The following is a 21,057-nucleotide window of genomic DNA, read 5'->3' as shown; positions in this document are numbered from 1 at the left end:
GTATTGCTGTATCCTCAGAGTGTATGACAGTGCCCGTAGTAGGGGTGTATAGACATTTAATGAGTGAACAATAAGTGACGTCTCTCCATCAGTTTGAGTAATTTAGAGATGATTATGTTGGTATCATTAGTCATGATTATGTATACACCCAAGATGCATTTTTACTCTTTACTTTGCAACTTCTGGTTACTGTTTCCATCCATCTAATTTATATTCCTCCCTGTCATCTCCCTCCCTTGCACAAATTTACTGACTCTCCAGTGTGTGCTTTAAAAAACAATATTGTTTTATTACTACCAGCAGGAGTGGCCTGCATGGGGTGGTGGGTGTGCCTGGCTCAGGGTATGTGTGGGCTGTGAGGGGTAGATGATAAGTGGGAGGCTGAAGGAAAGGGAGTGGGGCTGCAGGCCAGGCCCAAAGGCTCCTCTGATTTACTTCTGGGAGGAGGTAGACTTAATAAAGGAGTCATGGCAAGCTACGGCCAGGCCACCAATACGATTAAGAAATTCTTGGAAATCTAGCTGCCCATCAGAGTCGAGGTCCAGTTTCTTCATCATGCGGTCAAGGACACTAGGGTCCTTCTGGTTCTTTGTGAAGGCACCCAGCTCTGTATTCATGAAGATAAGGAACTCGGCCTTGGAGAGTTTGCTCTTGTTACCGTCCCTTCCGGCATGCTTTTGGAAAACAGCAATCAGAAACTCAATGCACCGTTCAGTCTCTGTAGGGCTGGATATTTTTGCCATGTTCGGAGAGGAGCGAGGCACGGGGCTGAGAGTGGGGAGCGGCGTGGCAAGCCGTGATTTTCTCACGTGGTTTTTAAATGACTGAAATTAAGTCCAAAAAAGAGGGGGCATTCCACAAGCATACTGAGGAACAGTATTGGAAGACTGTTTGCAACATGGTTTCCCCAAGGGAGAAATTTCAAGTTAACTGGAAGCTTATATCCTAGCATTGTGATTAGAAAAGTCAAACTGATTGTTATAACCCTAACTGATGGTTAGTGACCAAAACCAGCCAATGCAATTTACCTATGGGTTCTAGTGAGGGTGACAAGTCACTGTTTAAGGATCACGGTTGTCAGGGTGACTGCTGTTAGTGGATTCAGGGTTCAGTGAAATACTATAGACTGCCTTCAAGTTAAATTTTATAAAAACAAAAGCTTATTAAACACCAGGATAAAGAATCAATGAAAAAAAAAACAGTTCAAAAGATTAACTTGTACATTTCTCAAGAGATAAATCTAGCAAAACATAAAGTTCCAATGTGGGTGTGCTCTTGCTCATAAGATGGTGGCTTAACAAAGAAAAAATCTTCCTCTTTTTGTGAAACAGCAACATCTGCATTTCTAATGCCTGTGAGTCCTGTAGAAAAATTTATAGCAAGAACAGAGCAGCAAAAGCCATCTCAGAATCTGCAAGACTCCATGGAAGTGGCTTTACCTTTCAAGTCTTCCTATACAAATCTTTTCAATTCCATTGCATATAAAGATTAACTTATTGCAATATAATGCATATAACTACTTTAAAATCTGTTTATAGTACATGGATACTTTGTCATATGGCATTCACATCTGTGAGGCTGGTGGCCATGTACCTTGACCAAAGAATCTGCACACAAATCAGAAAATTTTGTACTGAGACAGCTGAATATTCATGGTGGTTCCATAAAGTGCCACTCTCATGTCTGGAACACTCTGCCATATTGTTTTTAGGGAATATCAGAGTCAAGTTGCACCATTCATAAGCAACCCCTGCCACGAATGTAATGTACAATAATGATAAATTCTGACTGCATTTGGTTCTTTTATATGAAAGGCATTTGCTGAATTTGTCACCACTTTGAAAATCTCTGGTTTGGAATATGGTGAATCCTTAGAAGCCACCCCAGATCCACTACATTTTTTTCCATTTCTCTTTTGTAGGTTCTATAATGAAGCATTAGTGGCCACTCATGGCTGAAGGTCCTCAACAGTGATTAACTCCACACTTCCCTACTGTCTGGATGATCTGATATCCCGGGATGGATGACCCAGAGCTCGGTATTCCCACAATCATTTCCATAAATGTGAACTCTCTGTGGGGGTGTGAGGAGTTTGCTGAGCATGAAGGCTTGTGTATAATGTTTGTGTTGTTTCTCAGGAGTATGACTGGGTCAAATCTAGTAAGCGATGCGCTATGGCTTAAGGCTTTGCTGGGTCCCAGAACACGTGGAGTGGGTCTACCCAGCATGAGTTCTCTGGTGCTTGGTAAGGGAGGAGCTGTGTGTGAAGGCTTTCCCACAGTCCCTGCACTCGTATGGCTTCTCTCCTGTGTGGATTCTCCGGTGCTGAGTGAGGTGGGTGCTCTGCCTGAAGGATTTTCCGCAATCCTGGCACTCGTAGGGCTTTTCCCCAGTGTGTGTCCTCTCGTGCTGGCTGAGCGATGAGCTGTGGCTGAAGGATTTTCCACATTCGTTGCACCCATAGGGTTTCTCCTTGGTGTGAATCCTCTGGTGTTCTATGAGGAGGGAGCTCTGGCTGAAGGCCCTGCCACACTCGTTACACTCATAGGGCTTCTCTCCCGTGTGGATCCTCTGGTGTTGAATGAGTGGAGCAAGCTGGCTGAAGGCTCTGCCACACTCGTTACACTCGTAGGGCTTCTCCCCGGTGTGGATCCGCTGGTGTTTGGTCAGGGACGAGCTGTGGCTGAAGGCCTTCCCGCACTCACTACACTCATAGGGCTTCTCCCCGGTGTGGATTCTCTGGTGCTGAGTGAGGTGTGTGCTCTGCCGGAAGGCCTTCCCGCACTGACTGCATGAGTAGGGCTTCTCACCCGTGTGCGTCCGCTCGTGCTGGCTAAGCGATGAGCTGTGACTGAAGGTTTTCCCACACTCATTGCACCCGTAGGGCTTCTCTCCTGTGTGGATCCTCCGATGCTCGGTCAGGAGCGTGCTCTGGCTGAAGGCCTTCCCGCACTCGCTGCACTCGTAGGGCCGCTCGCCTGTGTGTGTCCTCTGATGCTGAATCAGTGGTGTGATCTGGGTGAAGGCTTTTCCACATGCCTGGCACTCATAGGGCTTCTCCCCCGTGTGGATCCGCTGGTGTTTGGTCAGGGATGAGCTGTGGCTGAAGGCCTTGCCACATTCTCCACACTGGTAGGGCTTCTCCCCAGTGTGGATTCGCAGGTGCTGGGTGAGGTGGATGCTCTGCCGGAAGGCCTTCCCGCACTGACTGCACGTGTAGGGCTTCTCACCTGTGTGCGTCCGCTCGTGTTGGCTGAAGGAGGACCTAAAACTGAAGGATTTCCCACATTCACTGCACTCATAGGGCTTCTCACCTGTATGAGTTCTCTGGTGCTGGATCAGTGGGGCAATTTGGTTGAAGGTCCTCCCGCACTGAGTGCACTTATAAGGCTTCTCACCAGTGTGGATTCTCTGGTGTTTGGTAAGCGCTGAGCTGTTTCGGAAGCCTTTTCCACATTCGTGACATTCATAAGGTCTCTCTCCCGTGTGTGTTCGGTGGTGTTCGATGAGTGCTGAGCTGTGACTAAAGGCCTTTCCACATTCCTGACATCTGTAGGGCTTCTCTTTTGCACAGGTTTTCTGTTGAGTATCTGAGTCCGGATTCTCCCTCTTTCCATGTGTTCCCCACCTGGGGGGGCCTTGCCTTTTAGGAGTCATTGGTTGAGTTGGGAGATCAGGCCTGAGACTCAAGTTTTCCCCAAACCCATTCCCCTGCTGCTGCTTCTGAGTGGGTGTCTTCACAGGCATGAAGGCAGCCTGCACCACATGGCTATCTGGCCTCTTGTGACCCTGTTCCCAGTGGCCCTCAGCATTTTCACCCTTGGAGTTCCACAGACTTTCCCACAGGAACCTTTCTACCAGGGCATTATTGGGTATTTCTTCAGTTATGTCTTGCTTCACAGTTGATAGTTTGGTTTGTCTAGTTTCAAAGTCTGAAAGAAACAGAAAAATGGAAATGTCCCTTAATCCCAGTTCTGGAGGAAGAGTTTGTGGTGGCTGGGTGGGTGGATGGAAGAACGAAACTGATGGTTTTGAAAGGTCCAAGGCACAGGTGGCTTTGTCCATTAAAAAAAGTTGAGTTTTGCAAATCAGAGAAGGAACGGGAGAGGGAGGAGAAGCACAGAGAATAACCAGGGGTGGGGGACTTGGTGTAGGGGTGTGGATGGGGTTTTCAGGGGGAGCACAGAGAATGAGGGTGGGAGACGGTGCTGAGGAGAGAGCTAGCATCCAGGGAAACTGCTGACAGATGCCCTGGGCCTGGAGTACCGCCAGCCCAGAGCAGAGCTCAATGGGCACGCTGAACGAACAAACAGATACATTTGCTCCTCCTCCTCCTTCATTTTGGCCCTCTCTGCACAGCCATGGCTTCGGTGTCCCCACCCTGACACCGAATTGGCCTAAAGGTGTGACATGGGCACCGTTCCCATTTATGTTACACTCTAGTGAAAAGCTAAAAATAAAAAAGGTCAAGCCAGATGTGGTTGGCAAAACAGTGGCTCCCAAATATACACACATCCTAATTTCTGGAACCTTTGAATCTGTGCTTACCTTATATGTCAAGGAGGAATTAGGCCGCTCATCATTTGACATTAGCAATCATCTGTGATTACCCTCCTTGGCTTATCAGGGTGGGCCCAATGTAATCAGAAGAGTTCTTCAGTGTGAAAGAGAGAGGCAGGAGGGACATGATGTGAGAAGGCTTGACCAGCCACTGCTGACTTTAAAGATGGATAAGGCCTTGTGTCAAGGAATGTGGGCAGTCTCTAGAAGCTGGACAATGAAAGGAAACGGATTTTCCCCAAACCCTCCAGAAGAAACACTGCCCTGCTGACACTTTACTGTAGCCCAGGGAGACCCATTTTGGACTTCTGACCTCTAGAACTGTAAGGTAATTTGTGTTGCTTTAAGCCACTAAGTTTGTGGTAATTTGTCACAGCACCGATCCGAAGCTGATATACTAAGTAAGGACTGGTTATTATTCGAGGCTAGGGAGACCCTGTTATAACCCCCGCTACACACTGGCCCATCCCTTCTTAGGCCCTGGTGATGGGCCACTGCTTACATAGGGTCAGGGCCTGTTGCTAGAGGGCCGGGACACTCCCACTCCCAACAGACTTGCCTGCTGGTCTCAGGAGCTGGACAAGAGGTATGAAGAGCAGAACTACCCAGCCAACCTACAGGCATATGGAAGAGCCCAGCCTGGATCCACCAGCCCACAGATGCATGAGTCATAAGTGATTCTTTGGTTTAAACCACTGAGGCTGGAGTGTTTGTTACATGGCAAGAGCTGGCTGTTGCACTGCCTTGGGGGCTTTGTGCTTGCTGTTTCCTCTGCCTGGAGTTCTGTCCTCCCAGATTGTTTCATGGTCCCATTGTTCTCATGGTTTAGGCTTCAGCTCACACACCACCTCCTTGGAGAGGCTAGCCCTCATCTCTCTGCTCAGTCCTCGCCCCAATCCTAGTCTCTGCCTCATCCCCTGCTTCCATTTCTCAGCATTCATCATAATCTGTAATCATCTTGTTCACTGTTATTATTATTATTTTAGCTATTTATCGTGTGCTCCTGCACCTCACCAAAAATGTAATTTCAGTGAAGATGGGAACTTGGTCTCACTCACAGCAAAATGGATGCTTGGTGAATGTTCCCGGAAAGACTGAGTAGTTAATTTGCTCTGAAGAATCTGAGGGCAGAAGTGGAGAGAGAACTGGGGGGTGAATGGGTTCCTCCCAGACCTGCAGGGCTTTCATCTCACCTGTGCACACACCTCGGGGGGCTCCCTTGTCTACCACCCACAGCTCCGCCTCGTGCTCCAGCAGGGAGATGACGTCCGGCTTTGGGAGCCAGTGTCCTGCTCAGGGAGAAACCCATGGAGTGAGCATGTGTGTCCCAGGACCCTCCCCAGCCCTCTGCCCGCTGCACCCTCAGTCTTGCAGGACCCAAGTGGCTGGGGCTCCAGGAGGCCCTGGTGTGGTAACAGCCTCTGACATTCCTTAGCGACCTCCTCCCCTCACTCAGTCCCTGACCCCATTCCCGGCCCTGCTGTGGCCAATCAGAGCTCTGCTTCGTCCCGTGCCTGCTGGCAACAACGACCAGCCTGGAGGGGACCTGGCTGCCAAAGCAAGACAAGCCAGGGGCCTTCTATGGGTGCCTGGGACACAGAGCCTGCCTCTTCTGCTGGTCTCAAACCTGGGAGAGGCACCCTCTCAGCTGTCTTGTCACCTTCAGAGGGGCCCGTCTGCGAATGGAGGCAGAAAGGGGTTTGGGGGCGGGCAGCACAGGAGTCCCGACAGCACCATAGGAAGATCCAGGTCTACCTGGGGTTCTGTGGTCACGGGACCCAGTATGTCCCTCTTACCCCATGACTTTCTGCTTCTGGCATTGTTAGCTAGGGTCTGTCATTTGCAACCAAAACATCCTAATTGACATTCCCTGCACCGAAACAGGTCCCTGAAGGCCAAGTATTTGCTTTTAAGGTATCTGCTTTTATGGCCTAGATCTACTCCCACTTGTATCCCAGGAAAATGAGAATCTGTCCTGTAGGCAGACCATCAGGGGCACGGGGGTGGCCTCACCCACAGAGGCAAGGAGCCCAAAGGTCTCCAGCATCACATCTCGGTACAGGGTCCTCTGGGCTGGCTCCAGCTGCCCTCACTCCTCCCAGGTGAACTCCACGACCACGTCCTCAAAAGTCACTTGCTCCTGAAACGTCACACATGAGCGTCCTCAGTGTCCCCGGCGTGGCTGCCAGTGGCAGCATCTGGTGAACGGGGGCCTTGGCCAAGTGGGTGGGAGGGTCTGGGGATTTGGATCGGGTTTTTACTGTGGGGCCTGGGACCCTGCTGGAGAAGAATCTCTTGAAATGAGAATGCTGCTGATGCGTCATCAATGAAGGGAGGACGGTCCTGGCGTGTTGGGTTCACAGGAAGTGTGCTTGTGCGGGTGGCCCCTCCGAGAAGCAGCTGGGTCTGGGCAGCGGGGAAGGAGCATCTGGAAACTGTCAGGTTGGCTCTCTGCGTCACCCTTTGGCCAAAATAACATCCTGATGGGTCCAAGATGCATATATAATGAATGAAACAAAGCCCTCTTTAAGAGATGAGAGGGTCCATGCTGCCACGAGCACATTTTACAGAGACTGGAAAAGCTTAAGTGTCTTGCCCAAAGTTATAAAGCTAGTAAGCAGCAAATCCAAGGATTGAATCTGGGTGACTTTATTAAGAATCTGTTCACGTGTAAATTAAATTCAAGTACATGAAGATCCATGTATATGTAGAAAATCAGTGTGGTGGTGGGAGCATTTCAAAGCAATGGACACACCAGGGCAACTGGCCCTCTGTTAGGGGGAAAAATCAGTAGATCCCTACCTCACCATAAATAAAAATAAATTCCAGAAATCTTAAAGAGATGAATATAAAAAAGGAAAAAGCTGGAAAAGTATAGGCCATGAATTTAATAAATGGGTGGTAGAGAAAGTCTTCACAAATAAAATATAAAACACTAAAAGTCAGAAAGAAGAAAAATGAGTGTGGTAGGCAGAATTGTGTCACTACCATCCCTGGATTACATGGCAAGGAGGAATTAAGATGGCAGATGGATGGGACTTCCCTGGCGGTCCAGTGGTTAAGACTCTGTGCTTCCACTGCAGGGGGTATGGGTTCGATCCTTGGTCAGGGAACTAAGATCCCACATGCCATGGTGCGGCCCCCCCCAAAAAAAAAGATGGTAGACGGCATTAAGGTTGCTAGTCCGCTGATCTTAAAATAAGGAGATTATCCTGGAATATCCTGGTGAGCCCAATATAATCACAAGGGTCTTTCAATGGGGAAGAGGTCAGCCTCACAGTAATAGTGTGTGAGGAAGACTCAAATGGCCAAAGCTGGCTTTGAAGACAGAAGCGGGTCAGGAGCCAAGGAATGTGGGAGGCCTCTAGAAGCTGGAAAAGGCAAGGACGTGGATTCTCTCTTAGAGCTGCCAGAAGGAACACAGCCCTGCTGACACCTTGATTTTAGCCCAATGAGATGTACTACAGACTTCTGACCTCCAGAACCATAAAATAATACATTGTGTGGTTTTAAGCCACTAAGTTTGTTAGGATTTGTTACAGAATCAACAGGAAAATAATACATTCAGCAATCACCATTCATGACTTCTAGATGACAGAGTCTTCACAAGCCACTTCAAGGACCCATGACAGCAGAATGAATATTTGCAACATAAATGGAAGGAGAAGGATTAGTGGCCAGCACATGCAAAGAGCTGACAAATCCGTTACGTAAAAAGCACACAAGAGGACAGAGAGTCTGGTCCTTCTGAGAAGAGGATGGCTTCGTACCCAGGCATGCATTACTTTCACCATTGGCAGGTGTTTAAAAATACATGACTTGTCACGCCAGCAATTCCACTTCCCCCCGTCTCCCCCTCCCCCAAGAGCCTGGCTCCCGTGCTGCAACGTCGTAACAGGCACCTGGTAATGGCCTCGATGCCCATCGTGGCAGAGCAGCCAAGGTCAGCTTCTGGAAAATCTGCAGCCAAGCACAAGACGGGGGTAACGGATATGCACAGCTGGGGAACAACCTCCCAGATGGAAAAATCCTGGAGGGTGGGACGTTGCCAGCCCAGTGCTATTTATGCAAAAGGAAACAAAGCTCTAATTCCAATATTTGTCTGAAAATGTGTACATAAACACAGGAAAATGAGGCGCATGGAAGTGACAGCAGCGGCAGCTTTAGATGGAAGCCTGGGAGACGGGGCTGAGGAGCAAGGGGGACTTTATGAGTGCTGCTTGACGTTTTTATAATGAGAATATCATTATGGGATTGTGTGGCCTTAAAAAAATAAATAAGACAATTCATCAACCTAGAAATCACTATGAAAGATATCAGGGTTTTGATACATTAAGAACTTTAAACTTGTGAACCTTAAAAACAAAATTCAGAGCAAACACATAGATTGTGCTGAAAGATGCACGTGGATTGCTCACTTAATAACCCCAGGCCACGGGTGATCACATCTAACCACTGTTCACCCAGGGAGGACGCCAACGAAGTCACCCAAAATCACCCAGGGAGAAAGGGCTGAGCCAGGATTTGAACTTGGGTAGTCTGGGTCCAGCACGTCCGCCTACTGGCCATGTGGCTGAACCACCTCCCTGAAAGACAAGTGAGACAAAAACACACCCCGGGGGTCAGAATGGAAGTTCTGGGCCAGCAAGGAACTCGCATCCTCCTATCGGTTCCTCCTTAGACAAACAAGGACCCCTGAGATGTCACAGCAGCAGCGACTGAGGGAGGGGCACGAGGGAGCCCCAGGGAGGCTGGGAACTTCCTGTGCCTCAGCTGCACCATCCACTGGTGTCCATATCTGAGTGTGCAGCCTGGCACAGGCTGCACACTCAGATAAATCTACGCTGTGCATAAATGACACCTGAATACACAGAAGAGGGGCTGGGGAGACAAAGAGCCAATGGAGAGTGGCCAGGAAAATGAAATGGGTGGGGGTCTCCAGTGGCAGGACCCCTGAGGACTGTTTCCTAGTCTTCAACTTTGGACATTTAGATAATGGGTTAATAGAACTACCATATGATCCAGCAATCTCAGGCCTGGGTATATATCTGAAGAAAACAAAAACAGTAATTGCAAAAGACACATGCACCCCAGTGTTCATAGCAGCTAAGTGTCCATCAACAGATGGATGGATAAAGAAGATGTGCCATATATATATATATATTAAAATATACACACACACACACACACATATAATGGAATACTACTCAGCCATAAAAAATGAAATTTTGCCATTTGCAATGGCATGGATGGACCTGCAGGATACTATGTTTAGTGAAATAAATGAGACAGAGAAAGACAAATACTGAGTATTATCTCTTATATGTGGAATCTAAAAAAATAAATGAATGAATATAATAAAACAAAAACAGACTCATAGATATAGAGAACAAGGCCAGTTTCTTCCGTGATCAAGTGGGGAATTTATGCTTTTCCTTAAGGCCTGTGAGGTTTGGGCACAGATAGCCTCCACAAAGGGATTTTCATCTCACAGAAGCAAGTGCTATGGATGGCTAGTGGGGGAGATGCAAGGTCTATAGACTTTGGCCATGTGGGCGGGAGTCAGGGACACAAGGTGGCCCACATCCTGGACCCTGGTCTACCAGGCAGAATCTGCCTTTGCTAGAATTCCTCCCACCAGAACTGGGCATCTGGGAGGTGACGCTGTGAAGACCCGGCCCTGGATCCACATGATGGAGATTGAAACTCCAGCACCAGCCGTCTTTTAACTGCACTGCGCCTCCCTGCCCTCATGTGCAAGTTACTGGGAGCTCCCTGAGGGCTGTTGGGAGGAGCGAGGGAATTCACAGGAAGTGTGTACCCTTGGCCCGGTGTATAGTGGGTGGTTTACCTGAGGACCCACTATTCAAACAGCTGTGCTGGGGGGCCCGGGGAGGTTTTATTTTCTGTCATCAACCCTCCCTGCTTGCTCCACACCTTCCAGACTCATTAGGTCTCGCTCAGTGGTTATCTGCGGAGTCCTACTGAGTGCAGGTCACCGTTCTGGGCACCGCAGAGGCCGTGGAAACAGGACAAACACAGCCCGCCTCCTGGTGCTTGTATGCTAGTTGCAGGGTTGGGGAGCTGGCAAAAATGAAAACCCCAGGAGAGGCCAGTGCTCTGGAGAAAATGGGGGGATGCTGCTGGGCAGCCACACAGGGATCTGGAGGAGGAGCCATGAAGGCAGCAGGATGTGTGCTGGGCACTGGGGACCTCAGGGGGCAGGTGGTCTGAGCCAGGCCAGGGGTCCTGAGCTCACGCCTGCCTCAGCCACTCCCAGTTGCATGACTTGCGCTTGTGCCTTGATCTCCTCCTCATCCCACCTCGTGGGACTGATGTGGGGGCTGAACAGAGTGACATGTGTCCAGCACTGACCAGAGTTCCAAACATTCATTGTTCACCCATTCACCGTGCACCTACTGTGTGCCGGGCCTTTGCCCGTGGCCAAAATGGCCAGAACTGCTTCCCAAGGCCCCAGGCCCCTGCAGCCGGCCTAGGAGACCTGGTTCTCGGTCTTCCTGCCACGCGTGTGCCTGGTCTTCATGTCAGGTGCCTGGCGTGGCCCCACCTCCAGGCCTTTACTCATGCTGTTCCCTCCACCTGGAACATTCTCCCTGTGGGCCCTGGCCTCACCCTCTCCTTTCCTGTAGGTCTGTTTGGGGGCCGCTTCCTCAGAGAGGCCTCCTGGGCTGTACTGGTTAATGCCTGGTCCCCAAGTCCACCCTCTTCTGGGCCTCACTTCCCTGCCCAACACTTGGCACGTTTACATTCCTCATATGGTCTGTGAGCCCCCGGGGACGGAGATTTCTGCTCATCCTCTCTGTTCCTCTACCTGGAGTACCTGGAACGGTGCCTGGAATGGTGCCTGCTCATTGGCAGTGCTCAGTACAGGTTGGCCAAGTGACTGGATGAAGAGAGTGAGCTGGGAGAACAGACCTAGAGCCCTGTGTTGAGAAAGTGCCAGACACATCAGTGGGATGGATGAACCATATCTGCCAGGGTGGCACGGGGCAGGGGGGAATCCAGGAGGTCTTCTCCGAGGTGGTGAGGTGAGAAGTGGAGGAGGACATGGAGCTGATTAAAGCACATCCTGGTGAGGGCAGAGGCCCTGAGGGCACAATGAGCCTGGTGGGGACCACAGGCAGAGCCTGGGAGGCCTGAAAGTGAGGTGGTGGTGTACTCACTGGGTCCCTGGCAGTGAGGAGCCCGGCGGTCATTCCCTCCTCCTCGGGCCTCTTGCAGGAACAGCCAGCTCCTCGGCAGGCAGTTCTAGGGGGAAACGGGATGTGAGAGACTGGACAAGTGACAGGTGACCAGTAACCCCAGGCCCTGGAAGCCCTGTGTGCAGGTGGAAGGAGCTCAGCACCCAGGCCAAACCCAACAGCAGAGCATCCTCAGCTTGGCATTTCCCGAGCTCCTGCTGTGCACCCAGGTGCTATTCCAGGCACTGTTGAAGTATGAGCTCAAATTTTCCTTACCCATTCCAGACAGGAAAACTGACCGCCAGGTGGGCAAGGAGCACAGTCTGGGTTGCACAGATGATTTCCAGGGTGATGACTTACTGTGACAGAAGGCCAGACAGTACGGGGGTCTTGGGCACTGTATGGTGTGCGTCAGCTTCCCTCTCATAAAATGAGGGTGGTGACCCAGCACAGAGCTTATGGGAATTGAAATGTGAAAACGGCTGGAAATGGAGCCCAGCAGGCAGCAGAATACACAGGAAGGCGATTGTTGCTGGGAGGGAAGTCTCTTGCTTCAGTGAGCATCTGTCTAGCATCTACTACATGCACAGCCCAATTCCCAGTGATTTACAAGCCGTTCCCTGGCTGATTGCCTAAAATGAGTCAGGCCAAAGGTAGGACGTGTTTCTCTTCTCTCTGTACTGTCCCTTGACGACCCTGCCTATGCACCCCTGCCTATGCCCCACTCAGCTTGTGCTCGGTTGTCTTCGTTGCAGTTTCCTGGATGGGAGTTATCTTGTTTAGTGATGTTTTATGGGCTTATCATCATCTCCCTGACTCTCCTGTGGCATCCAGTGTGGAGACAATGTTGGGGGGCTCTAGGATATAAGATGGGCCTGGCACCCAGGACATATAAATACCTGCTTGTTGAATTAATGAAGGAGCCTGGATGGTGCCTGGCATGCAGTCGGTGCTCAATAAGATTTTAATACAATGAGTCTGTTTCCTGGGTCCCAGGTGGCTAGGATCAAAATCTGGTGCTTTGGCTCTCCCTCACCTTCATTCTTTAGACACAAGTCCCTCAGGAAGGTGAAGCTCCAGAGATGACATTGTGGTGGGGCCTCGGCCTTACCCACTCTCCAAACCCTGGACGTCCCGCCAAAACAGGGAAGGGATGCAGGTCAGGCTGGCTCCAGGCTCTGAAGGGTCCGGCCAGCCAATCTCTTACTATGCTCGCGAAGCCAGAGACCCCAATGCCTTCCACCAAAGCCAGTACCCAACCCCTGCCCCAAGCCCTCCTCTCGGACCCTGAGACCACCCCCCAACCCCCTACCCAAACCGGGCCCCGCCCACTCAGCCCCGCCCATACTACCCCCAGCGACCCACCCTGGGCCCAAAGCAGCAGAAGAGACGAGACACAGACGTGCGCCGTTAGGTACACACCCGGGCCGGGGCCCCATAGAAGACCTTGGACCCGCTCCCGGCTCGGCCTCCGCCGCCCCGGCTACCCCCAATCTCACTTACCCGCCGGACTGTAGGACAAAGGCCACGGCAACCACCAACCAACCTGCGCCTGCGCAGGGACGTCTAACTACATCTCCCAGAAGGCAGCACGTGCGCTTCCGGTCGTCTTCCGGCGCGCTCCGCCCCTGACCAGGGCCTAGGCTGAGGAGTTCGAATACTGAGCTCTGCCTTTTCTCCCACCCTGGGACCCTCCCACGCCGAGCTCCTTCTGGGAATGGAGGACGAAGACCACGCCCGCCACGGGCCGCTACTGCGCCTGGGTGAGCGGGCGCCGAACTACATCTCCCAGAGGGCGGCGCGTGCACTTCCGTTCATCTCCCTGGTCGCCCCGCTCCCGCCCGGGGCGAGACTGAGCGGCTCAGAGCCCTCCTTTTGCTGCGCTCCATGGAATGGAGGAGGAAGGCTGTACCGCCAAGGGCCGGGACCGCGCCTGCGCGGAGCGCGCTGAACTACATCTCCCAGAGGGCCACGCGCGGCCTCCCTGCCCATCTGTCCCCTCCCGTTGGATTCATCTATGACAGGAGTTCGAGTCCTGACGCCTGTACCTGTGTCACCGTCAAAAATATTCCCTACCCGCTGATGTGTGAGGAGCCTTATGACCGTGGCGCCGGCGCTCAGCGGGTGATTGGCCGGGGGGACTAATTTTGGCAGAGGGTTCAGGAGTGAAAAGGAGCAACCCCTGGATGGGCTCTCTTGGTAACAGACTCCTTTGTGTTCTCTATTTCTTGCTTAAAGAAAAACTTTAGTCCACTGAACCTTCCCGGAGTTTCAAAAAGTCTGGCTTGAAGGTTAATGATCAGAGGAGTGAAAGCAAGCAGAGACAAAGAACAGAAGTCCAGCTGGAGAACTTGTAACAATTTAAATAATGGATCAGTCATATAGCAGAGTCATAGGACCTTTAGTTCCTCCCTGAAAGACATAGATAACAATGTCACACTTGCATTCCTAAGTGTTTTTTACAGAAACCAGACTCCCATCAGATGGAAACTGCTGACCATAAGCACATAGACTCCAGGCCAGTTGGAACCAGAAGGTTGATGATGTTGACTCTGAAAACATCCTCCTGTTACCTCGCCACCAACCAATCAGAAGAAAGTCCGTGAGCTGCAACCCTTACCCCAATGTTGCCTTTAAAAACCCTTCCCTGAAAGCCAAGGGGGAGTTCAGGTCTTTTGAGCATGAGCTGCCTGTTGTCCTTGCTTGGCGCCGTGCAATAAACACTACACTTTTCTTCACCACACCTGGTGTCATTAGATTGGCACGTAGGGCAAGTAGACATGAGTTCAGTTTGGTAACAATATTGGAAACTATACTGTAAACTTTATTGTTGTAAAACAAACCAGTGTTTAAAAATACATTAAAACTTGAAATGAGAGACTTCCCTGGTGGTCCAGTGGTTAAGAATCCACACTTGCATTGCAGGGAGCGTGGATTGGATCCCTGGTTGGGGAACTAGGATCCCACATGCTGTGGGGCACGGCCAAAAAGTAAAAAAAGAATAAAAATAAAAAATTCACAAAAACTTCAAACCCAAGAGCAGTTTATATTTTGCCACACTAACCCGGGCTTGAACAGTTGCCAGTATTTAGTACATGGTTATAAGAAACATCACAGGCTAGACACTTGAACATTTTAAAACTACTTTACACATTGCTATGTAATTGTCAAAATGGTGCATTTCAACAGCAGCATAATATTCAAAGCTGATGTGCCCTCACACGATTGCATTCGCCATTTGGTGAACACTGACCAAGGCCTACCAGGTGGCAGGCCCAGGGTACAGCGGCCAAGTGTACAAGGTGAGAACATTCACCATTCCCCCACTTGAGCTGGACTTATTTTCACTAATGCAGGTGGAACATCCGTGGAGTAGTGAATGGAAAGAATCTAACCATGGCTGAGCCATGTGCCTTTGCCCTTTTAAGAAGGGGCTGATTGATTCCAATCAGTTGGGGCTTGCATGATGGATCTGAAGCTGAGAAAAAGTTTCAAGACAAGGGCATTTCTTTCTTTGACTGAAACAACTATTTCTTTGGAAAAACTCTGACTCTGGAAACAGGAGAGAAGACAATAAGAATTCTCATGTTAGGAAAAAACCTAGCTGGTTACATCTTCTTTACACGTACAGAGACATGTGAAAAGATTTGGCTGGTTCACGTGTGAGTGAAAGACTTTAAATCTTGTAAGCTCTATAACAGTGGTTGTTATGAGGAGACATGACAGATGGCTCAAAATTGGAATGCACTGATGTAACCAAAGCAAAGCCAAGCTTAGCAGCTTTTCTTTAAAGGTGTCCTGTACATTCAGAGACTATAAGCTTTAAAATGTACATAAAACATCAGTTATCACTTCCCTCACCCACAAATCCAAATGCAAAAAAAAGACTCAATTTTTTTTTTCTGTTAACTTTTTCTTCCACAAAATGTGTACCCTTTTCTCCCCAATTTCCTTTTACCAGATCATGAAACATGAGCACACTTGTCATGACGAAATCTTTTTCCCAGAGGTCTGGGCAGAGTCCTGGTGAGGAGCTGTTGGTGGAGCCATGCCAGGTTTGCCTGCCCATGAGGACACAACCCAGCCCTGGCGTTGGTCCAGGTCGCCCTGCTCAGCTCCCCTTGGATTTGCCCCTCTGTCCCCTGCCTCTGACCATCTAATTCTTGTTTTTTCCCAACCAGCTTTCACAAGTTTAAACGCCTGCAGGGGCTGGGTTTTTTCTAAAGGCGCTGATACTAATGGCTCCAGCCAAGTGGTGTCATGGGGACAGGTAAGCCCAGTGTCTGGATTTCTCAAAAGAAGCCAAAGGTCTGCATTTGTGTGTGAAATCTCTTGATCTTTAAAAGCTGGCAGGGATTCAAAGTTTTTAAAAACACTCTGCCAGTCAAATAACATATACTGTAGGCTACCTCTGAGCTGACCTCACCCTCCAGACCACGATGTCACCACTGGCTGGGTCTTTTTGAGCCCAGTCTTTCTCCAACCACAGGGAGGCGCCTCCATTTATCTGTGACAGGACCCACCATGAGCAGCTGCATTACAAATCAGTGTAGCTTTCAAGGAATTCTATAATCATATCCTGGAAAGCACAACTGCATTAGGCTGCATTTTTTTAAATTTGTTTGATATGTACATCTAAATATACTACAATGTTTACATAGCCCTGTGGATACATTTTTTCCTTTAAAAAAATATCATTTCGGGAGCCTCAAAACCTAGCAGTGCCCAGCCGTCCTCTGACCCCAGAGGCCCTGGCTGGGGTGGGGAAGAGTCCTCCGGTGCATGAGATGATGAGGGCCAGCAGTGCATTGCAGCACCCAGGACCAGGCTCAGCAGCTGCTGAGCTCAGACCCCGGGGGTGTGGAGTCTGAAGCCTCTAAGGGAAGCCGGGCTCTGGGGGGCTGTGTGAGGAAGGACGGATGGCGGGAGGGAGCTGGAATGGGGTGGTGCAAGATTATTCCACTTTCAGGTTGGGGATACGTGGAATGGTGTGTTTGGCTGGATTCTGGATTTTTTGTTTCTTGCTAAACACTAGGTTTGATTGTAAAACATACACCGTTGAATTCTGTAATAGTCACCAGAGGACCCGCCGTCCACAAGGGGGAAGGCAGGGCTCCCTTCGCTCTTCTGTCTCATATGTGACACCCTGAGACCCTTAGCAGCATCCTCCTCAGTGGCTGTGGCCGTGACCAAGGATGCAGAGGGACTGCATGAGTGAGAAGACCAGGACATGTGTGTGCTGGGGGGTACGTTAGGGCATGTTTAGTACCCCCTCCCCACTTGGAGGCGTGGGCTGCCATCCAGAGGTGTCTAGATACACATGCTTCGGCTGGGCACCAACACCAGGACATTCCCAGGCCCTGTCTGTACCTCCAAATATAGGAAACATCCCGAAAGTCCCGTGGACCTGGCCTTTGATCATTACAGAGACTGCGAAGGGTGGTGAGTGGGACCTGGGGACCCAAATCTGTCGTCTAACCAACAAAAGAAAAGCAAAGAAGAGTAATGAGGAAATGTGACTGCCAACTGGTTATTTATTGCTTTCAGGGACAGCAATGGGGGGGACAGTCAGGAAATGGGTAAACGTGGTCAAAATGTACAAACTTCCAGTTATAAAATAAGTCCTGGGGATGTAACGTACAGCATGATGACTATAGTTAATACTACTATACAGGCATCGCCCCTTATGGGCGTGAGAGGGGATGCATTCTAAGACCCCCCAATGGAGGCCTGAAGCCACAGAGACTACCGAACCCTATACATACTATGTTTTTTCCTATACATACATACCTCTGATAAAGTTTAATTTATAAATTAAGAGATTAACAACAATGACTAATAATTAAATAGAACAATTATAAAAACAATAGACTGTAATAAAAGTTATGTGAGGGGAATTCCCTGGCGGTCCAGTGGTTAGGACTCCACACCCTCACTGCGGAGGCTGGGGGTTCAATTCCGCAAACTGCGAGGCGCGGCCAAAAAAAAAAAAAGTTAGGTGAATATGGTCTGTCTCTCTCAAAATGTTGTAGTGCACTCACCTTTTTTCTTGTGATATGAGACGATACAATGCCTACAGGGTGAGATTAAAGTGAAGTGAAAGACATAGGTATCGTAACCTAGCGTTAGGATACTGCTATTGACCTTCTGGTGATACTTCAGGAGGAGGATCATTTGCTTCGGGTGATCCAGGATCATCACGTGATGAGGTAGATGGTTGGGTATCCAAGGCAAGACGGAGCAGGACTGCTGAGATTTCATCACGCTACTCAGAAAGATGTGCAACTTAAAACTTACGAATTGTTTATTTCTGGAAATTTCCTTGTATGATTTTTGGACCACAGTTGACCTCAGGCAACTGAAACCATGGAGAGTAGAAGCTTGGATAAAGAGGGACCACTGTATTGTATATTTGAAATATCCTAAGGTTTAGATCTTAAAAGTTCTCATCACAAGAAAAAAATTTTGTAAGTACAGGCAGACCTCGGAGATATTTTGGGTTTGGTTCCAGACCATGGAAATAAAGTGAATGTCGCATAAAGCAAGTCACACAAATTTTTTGGTTTCCCAGTGTATATAAAAGTTATGTTTACACTATACTGTAGTCTATTAAGTGTGCAATTGCATTATGTCTAAAAGCACAATATACATACCTTAATTAAAAATACTTTATTGCTAAAAAATGCTAAACATCATCTGAGACTTCAGTGAGTCGTCATAGTAACCTGAAAGATCACTGATCACAGATACCATAACAAATATAATAATAATTAAAAAGTTTAAAATATTTCGACAATTACCAAAATGTGACTTAGAGACATGAAGTGAGCAAATGCTGTTGGAAAAATGGTGTCAATAGACTTGCTCCAATGCAGGGTTGCCACAAACTTTCAATATGTAACAAATGCAATATCTGAAAATGGCAATAAAGCAAAATATGCCTGTGCATGTATGGTGATGAATGTTAGCTAGATATATTGTGGTGATCATTTCATAGTACAGTAGTCCCTCTTATTTGAAGTTTCACTTTCCGTGGTTTCAGTGACCCTGGATCAGTGGCAGTCTGAAGACATTAAATGGAAAATTCCAGAGATATGAAACAATTCGTAAGTTTTAAATTGCAGGAGACGACATTCATCTAACTTTTATTACAGGATATTGTTATAGTTGTTCGACTTCATTATTAGTTATTGTTTTAAACTCTTACTGTGCCTAGTTTATAAAGTAAATTTTCTCAAAGGTATGTATGTATAAGGACAGAACATAGTATATATGGGGTTCGGTACTGTCCGTGATTTCAGGCGTCCACTGGGGGTCTTGAAACGTATGTACCTTGAGTAAGGGGGGACCACTGTGTATATAAATATTGGATCACTATGTTGTACACCTGAAACTAATGTAGAAAGAAAGAAAGAAAAGAAAGAAAGAAAGAAAGAAAGAAAGAAAGAAAGAAAGAAAGAAAGAAAAGAAAGAAAGAAAGAAAAGAAAGAAAGAAGGAATTCGTCAAGCCCAGGCCGTCCTTGCTGTGCATGGAGATGGCGTGTGAGCACGTCTATGGGGAGAATCCAGGATGGAAAAGGAGTTCCATCTACACATCTGGCTAACTGTCAGGCACTTGTGTTTCACCCGGGGCTTACTTCTCCATCAGGCACTGGAAACCTAGTGCCCAGGACCCATAAAACTTTTCTTAGAGGAGGAGATTTCTTATGCTAAGTTTTAAATTTTATTTATTTATTTATGGCTACATTGGGTCTTCGTTGCTGTGCGCGGGCTTCTCATTGTGGTGGCTTCTCTTGTTGAAGAGCACTGGCTCTAGGCACGTGGGCTTCAGTAGTTGTGGCATGCAAGCTTCAGTAGTTGTGGCTCACGGGCTCTAGAGCGCAGGCTCAGTAGTTGTGGCTCACGGCCTTGGTTGCTCCGTGGCATGTGGGATCTTCCCGGACCAGGGCTCAAATCTGTATCCCCTGCATTGGCAGGCGAATTCTTAACCACTGTGCCACCAGGGAAGTCTGTGATAATGTTTTAATTTCTCTTAAAATCAGACGGGGAAAAAATGAACATAATGACTACTACAGCCTGGAATATATTCATCTTTATACCAGCATGGTCATAAAATATAACTTTTAAAAAATTGAAGTAAAGTTGGCTTACAATGTTGTGTTAGTCTCTGGTGTACATTAAAGTGATTCAGATCTGTATATACATATAGATATATATATACTTTTTCAGATTCTTTTCCATTATAGGTTATTACAAGATTTTGAATATAGGTCTCTGTGCTATACAGTAGGAACTTGTTGTTTATCTATTTATATATAGTAGTGTGTACATGTTCATCCCAAACTCCTAATTTATTCCCCCCCTTCCACTTTGGTAATCATAATTTTGTTTTCTGTGTCTGAGTCTATTTCTGTTTTCATTTGTATCATTTTTTCGATTCCACATATAAGTTATAGGTATTTGTCCTTTTCCGTCTGACTTACATCACTTAGTATGATAATCTCTAGGCCCATCCATATTGCTGCAAATGGCATTATTTCATTCTTTTTTTTATGACAGTAATATTCTGTTATATATCTCTATATATTTCTATATAGATATACATATATCTGTCTCACATATTTTGTATCCATTCATCTGTCAATGGACATTTAGGTTGCTTCCACGTCTTGGCTATTGTAAGTAGTACTGCTATGAACATTGGGGTGCATGTATCTTTTTGAATTAGGGTTTTCTCTGGATGTATGCCCAGGAGTGGAATTGCTGGATCATATGGTAAGTCTATTTTTAGTTTTTTAAGGAACCTCCATACTGTTTTCCATAGTGGCTGCACCAATTTACATTCCCACCAACCGTGTAGGAGTGTTCTCTTTACTCCACACCCTCTCCAGCATTTATTATTTGTAGACTTTTTGATGATGGTCATTCTGACTGGTGTGAGGTGATAACTCATTGTCATTTTGATTTGCATTTCTCTAATAATTAATGATGTGGAGTATATTTTTATGTGCCTTTTAGCCATCTGTATGTCTTCTTTGGAGAAATGTCTATTTAGGTCTTCTGCCCATTTTTTTATTTGATATTGAGCTGTCTGAGCTATTTGTATGTTTTGGAAATTAATCCCTTGTCAGTCATATCATTTGCAAATATTTTCTCCCATCCTGTAGGTTTTGTTTTCCTTTTGTTTATGGTTTCCTTTGCTGTGCAAAAGCTTATAAGTTTGATTAGGCCCCACTTGTTTACTTTTGCTTTTATTTCTTTTGCCTTAGGAGACTGACCTAAAAAACATTGCTAC

At 47.9% G+C, this 21,057-nt stretch overlaps 1 protein-coding gene across 1 annotated transcript; it reads right to left on the bottom strand.

Annotated features, from left to right (window-relative positions):
* Positions 1 to 431: 431 nt before the first annotated feature.
* On the bottom strand, positions 432 to 774 carry LOC307066468 (protein S100-A11-like; the record flags this gene model as incomplete). The annotated part of the gene is made up of 1 exon (XM_079723634.1): positions 432 to 774. Exon 1 carries the CDS (start codon positions 741 to 743, stop codon positions 432 to 434), a length of 312 nt encoding a protein of 103 aa, XP_079579760.1. The 5' UTR covers positions 744 to 774.
* Positions 775 to 21,057: the final 20,283 nt, after the last annotated feature.

This window comes from Hyperoodon ampullatus, assembly GCF_949752795.1.
Source record: "Hyperoodon ampullatus genome assembly, chromosome: 18".
NCBI lineage: Eukaryota > Metazoa > Chordata > Mammalia > Artiodactyla > Ziphiidae > Hyperoodon > Hyperoodon ampullatus.
The sequence above is the reverse complement of the archived record's forward strand: the minus strand, read 5'-3'. Positions and strand labels throughout refer to the sequence as shown.